Source organism: Pistacia vera, unplaced genomic scaffold, assembly GCF_008641045.1.
Source record: "Pistacia vera cultivar Batoury unplaced genomic scaffold, PisVer_v2 Contig570, whole genome shotgun sequence".
NCBI classification, from domain to species: Eukaryota; Viridiplantae; Streptophyta; class Magnoliopsida; order Sapindales; family Anacardiaceae; genus Pistacia; species Pistacia vera.
The window spans coordinates 2,265,433-2,270,370 of record NW_022196413.1 but is presented as its reverse complement, the minus strand read 5'-3'; the positions used below and the strand labels follow the sequence as shown (position 1 = coordinate 2,270,370).

Here is a 4,938-nt window from a genome sequence, read left to right as displayed (position 1 = left end):
TGATCTTGGAGTATCCGATGAGTGGATCTATAGTGGAGAGTTTGAATCTATAGGATTCATTGTCATCTCACTACTAGGGTTCATTATTTCGTGTAATTTCTTCTACAATAGCGCAAAAGAAACAAATCTTGTAGCCAAACTTGTAAACTAAGTTGGAGTTAATTTGTTGAACTGACCTAGATCAAGCAAAAACAAACAATTAAACATCTATCAACTTGAGCTAGCAGATCGAACAAACCTTCGAATAGCTGAGTTAGCTAATTATCAGTCAAGCAAACTGTCAAACATTCCTAGTTTGAATCTCCTGCTGCATATTCAAGAAATAATCCTGTAGCTCTAATATCATATTAGATTTTGGAGAGAGAATTTTGGGAAAGTTGATTTTATTAGATTGTGAAAAAATTGCAGTCGACTACTTTACATGCAACTTTTGTACTAATTCAACTGTAGTACTAACTCAAGTAACAATCTTAACTAACTTCAACTAACCATAGTTACAATAGTCAAAATAGCTAACTATCTTCTTTGACCATTCAGTCAATATCGGACTGATATGCTGAGCTAGAATATTGACGCTGCTGAAGTCTGCTGAATTGAGCTGAGCTGGAATGCTTCAATATAAGCTATGAGTTTCTTATAATATGGGTTAAAATTAGATTTTATAAGAAAAAACTGTGAAATTATCAAGATTAAAAGATGAAACGATTCAAAATAAAAATAAAAAAATAAAAAAATAAAAATTAGGTTTGAATCATGCCAGATCATCTTTTTTAAATTAATTTTAATGGTAACCCCAGATTTTAAGTAAGTTTTAGTGTCATTGATGAATAAATAGTGATTATTACGCCACTCTCACTGTAGATGTATAGTGATTCAAATTGTGATTATTCAGCAATTGATGATAAGGATGAAGATTATGTAAGAAATTAAGTAAAGACGACAATGGATGCTGAAGTTCTTTGATTGCTCCATTTTGTGAATATACACACATATATACATATATACGGCTGAAAGCCTTCAGGCATACAAAATTGACTTCTGGAAACAGGAGGGAAGGAATTACTAAAAATGTGGCTTACTTTTTTCATAGCTTAGGAACATCTTCTCTGGGGCTGATGACAACTGGAGAGGTGGATAAACCCTTTTCTACTTGATCACCTTTCTTACTTCTCTCTTCATCTTCAATGGAGTCTGAGGGAGATGACGATCCAAAGAGCTGAACTGTCAGGCTTCCACCTAGATGGAGATGCAATAAAATCACTTGATAAATACTGTGCAGGTACATATGCCAATTTTGAAAGAAGCAAATCCCAGTTCAACATTTAAACACACCACCATATTTAAAGGTATAGACTGGTGATAATTGTACTATGGTTAAAATCCACCATGATGCTCAAATATTGTTGTCAAAGCAATAACATGGAGATAAAGATTATAATTAAATAGATCCACTGTGAGACCATGAAATGCTACATCTAGTGTACCAAGAAGACTGCATTGAGAACCAGTCATTATGTATCTTCTGATACATTCTAAAGGCAATTACAAATTAGAAGTCCAACGAGTAATACCAGCCCAAAGTCTAAAATTATGGTTTCATTACGTTCCTTAGTTTAGCCACAAGTGGCATTTATAAGCACATCCAATTATGAGAATTATTATATTTCTATTCCCTTCTATACATACACAGGACCCTTCCAGCCACTGAGTTTATGCCAATATCAAGGCAATTATTAAACCCTTTCTCATTTTGCAGTCTACAAATGTTTATTTAAAATTAAGAGAAAAAAAAAAATTACCTAGCACAAGAAAAGCACCAAGCCAACCAATCGCACCCCACCTTTCACCAAGGAGAAACCATGCAAAACCAGCACCCCAGACAGGCTCCAACCCGTATATTATTGCAGTTTCTGTGGCAGAGACATCTCGCATAGCAGCCATCTGTACAGTAAATCAACTTTTTTAGTAACAAACTATTTATGGCTAATATAAGCCCTTATCAAAAGACAACTTCAAATTGTTCTCTCAAGGGAATACTGAAAATAGGATCTTCAAATGTTCCTTTATATTTTCTTTTATGATTAACATAAAGTGAACTCAGATTACAGAGTTGAATCAAACGGGAGAACACGATTAAAAATACAACATGCCTGTCAGTTATTGAATATATTGTTGTGGGAAGTTGGAATTGTTTTGTTTTAAATATTCAATCTCCAAATAAAGTTTCCATAGATTCAATGAATTTTTACCTCTATCCATAAACATAACCCTGTTGAGAATATGCCTGTGTACAGGGCAGGTATCCATGGAAATGCAACCATCAAATCCCAAAAAACTGCCCAAGTCAAAGATGATGGGTCCCAGCTTTGAATACTACCAAACCAGCTATCAACAAAATACCATGTCACAGAGAAGAGGGCAATAACACAAACCTGGAAGGAATAAAATTAATCAAACATGCATGAAGAAGTAGAAGCTGCATTTGTTCAACTTTATAAAAGCATTTGGACAATAAACTAACCTCATATCCAAGGAGAGGTAAGAAGTTCTTTTTACTTGTACTTCTTGAAATGTGCTCAGTTCTTAGCATATGAACTCCAAAAAACACTGCACTTAAGAAGTTTAACAGATCTCCAACCTGTAAAAATATAGAGCAAACCATTAAAATAAACACGAAACCAAATACCTTCAACTAATTATTTTTAGTAATATTCATCATTTAAAAAACATTTATGCTTACAGTGTGGTCATCAGAAAATATTCTAACAACACCATATGAATGAAGAAACAGCTAGTAGAAATTGAAAAAACACTTACACTTGGAGGCGACCCACTGGATTCCAGCATTGCGACTCCTACCACAGACATCACAGCTCCAAACCAAGTCCACGCAGGAACTATTGCTCCCAACATACTATCAAGCAAGGGAACCACAATTACCTGATAATGCACCCAAAATATACCATAATCATACTTCAGGTATCTCAGAGGGTAAGAAACTTTCCCTTTGGTATATTAATGAGATTAATCAAGAAACCTACAGTGAACATTGATATAAAAGATGCTCGTCCAGCGTCAGATGTTATTAATCCAAGTGCCTGCATCAGATACCCCAGACTGACCCAAAAACCCAACTCAATTCCTGCATTTCGGGTCTCAACATCATCTCGTGCTTGCAACATAAATGGGATGAACGGAATGGCAGACACAGCAAATCTCATAGCATTGAAGGCTGCTGGATCTACAATTGCTTCCACCTCTTTCAGAACAGGGATGTTACTTGCTACAATATTGAAGTAAACTGAAGTTAAAACCTTTACATCATTTCCATGGCTGTTAGAGAGTACACAACAGATAGCATTTCACAAGAGTTACAGTGAAGGCAAGCAACCAGGCATGGATCGATGCTGCATAGGTATCAACAAGAAGAATCAGGCGTAACAAAACCAGTGATAAGGAAATAGCAATCCCAGAATCAAGCCTTTCAGACACTAATTCATCATTATGCTTAACTACAGTTCCACTCATCACTATCAACGGAAACCTTTACAACCTTGGACTGTTCAACAGCCAAACAACCTTAAGTAGCACAAGTCTTAAATTATGATTATGTGTTATCATGCAGAAAAGGTGTTATATGCAATGCCTGGAATTATGATTTTCATTTACAGACAATTGTATCTGAGATTATCAAATTCTATAAAATTAATAAATAAAAAATTATCAATTCTATTATGTCTTCCGTTCATTGAAAAATTAACAACTTTTGATAGATACATGAGGTGGAATGGAAGCAAATAACATATTAATTTAATGTATTCATCGCAAGTTCGCAACAAAAACAGCAACCAATTTCAGTAAAATCTCAAAATATAAATAAGCAAATCCCGAATCAAAACGTAAAGAAGAATAAATAAAATTAAAAAAATTCTCCAAACTTATCCAAATTTCAAATTTTTTTTTTAACTCAATTTTCTTAGCTACCAAACACCCAAAAAAAAAAAAAAAGAAAAAAAAAAGAAAAGCTTACCATAAATAACAGTGATGACATTGAGCAAAATGATACTCCTAACTTTCTTAGACGCAAATAATATCCTCCGCCACAGCGATCTCCTCCCAAACAGCGACTTAAAACTAATGGTTCGTCTCTTCCGAGAAGCTAAAACGACTTCGTTTTTCGAATTATCAACAATTTTCCTTTGACTCGAGCTATAAACATCTAATTCTATCCTCTTCTTCGATATCGAACTCGCATTAGAACCAGAAGAGGAGGAGGAGGAGGAGGAGGAGTTGTGTGCAGCAGAAGCGACGAAACGACGTCGCTTACTCTGACAAAAAAATAAAACCGGATAATTGCATGGATCTGTAGAGAGCTCAATAGCGGAGGAGTCAGCGGCGGTCTTCACAGACCATCGACATAGAGACAAGGAAGCCATCGCCGTAGCTCGAACTGCGTGAGAGACTGCGAGCGTCTCTGGAAGCTCAGGCGTCTGTGATGACAAATATATATATGAATGACCAGTGGGAGGTGGCCACGTAAGCAAAAACTAAGATATTTTAGAGGGAAAATGAGGTGTCAGGTTGTGATTTGACTGTTACGTAACGTAGGGAGAGAGTGGGACAAAAGACAAACAATTGGTTTTGGCAGAATCGTAAAGAGGTGAGGAGCTGGGGGTTAGCGTCCCATGAATAAATATGAAATGGTGGTGGGTGACCTTAGAGTTATGCTGCAAATTTTAAACGTGTGTACTTAGAACACGTTGCCATACCGGCCAGAATTGTCTTTTTTGGTTCAAACAATTTTCAATTTGCCATAAATTAATTATACGAATATTTATTATTTTAATTGTTCAAAGAAAATATCTATAACATGAAACATTGGCATTTAACATATTTTAAATAAGAATTATAATATATAAAAATTAACAAGTTTTTCAG

General features: G+C 35.2%; 1 protein-coding gene across 3 annotated transcripts; it reads right to left on the bottom strand.

The window, feature by feature from the left end:
- Positions 1-459: 459 nt before the first annotated feature.
- Positions 460-4,648, bottom strand: LOC116109038. Of its 3 annotated transcripts, none has more exons than XM_031395293.1 (8): positions 4,031-4,648; positions 3,042-3,283; positions 2,818-2,940; positions 2,522-2,638; positions 2,250-2,432; positions 1,800-1,941; positions 1,080-1,236; positions 460-611 (listed from the first exon to the last, which is right to left on the bottom strand). In XM_031395293.1, the coding sequence occupies exons 1-7, from the start codon at positions 4,434-4,436 to the stop codon at positions 1,085-1,087; spliced, it is 1,365 nt and encodes a 454-aa protein (XP_031251153.1). In that variant the 5' UTR covers positions 4,437-4,648; the 3' UTR covers positions 460-611; positions 1,080-1,084. The 3 variants fall into 3 exon arrangements, with proteins under 3 accessions (XP_031251153.1, XP_031251152.1, XP_031251151.1); XM_031395292.1 differs by having other exon boundaries at positions 461-603; XM_031395291.1 differs by lacking the exon at positions 460-611 and having other exon boundaries at positions 944-1,236.
- Between the last annotated feature and the right edge of the window lie 290 nt (positions 4,649-4,938).

Excerpts from the sequence above, each read along its gene's own strand:
- LOC116109038 (XM_031395293.1), bottom strand. The coding sequence starts at position 4,436 with ATGGCTTCCTTGTCTCTATGTCGATGGTCTGTGAAGACCGCCGCTGAC. Across the intron at positions 2,941-3,041 it reads CTTTTATATCAATGTTCACT|GTAATTGTGGTTCCCTTGCT; the intron begins GTAGGTTTCTTG and ends GTGCATTATCAG. Across the intron at positions 1,237-1,799 it reads TGGTGCTTTTCTTGTGCTAG|GTGGAAGCCTGACAGTTCAG; the intron begins GTAATTTTTTTT and ends ATCTCCATCTAG.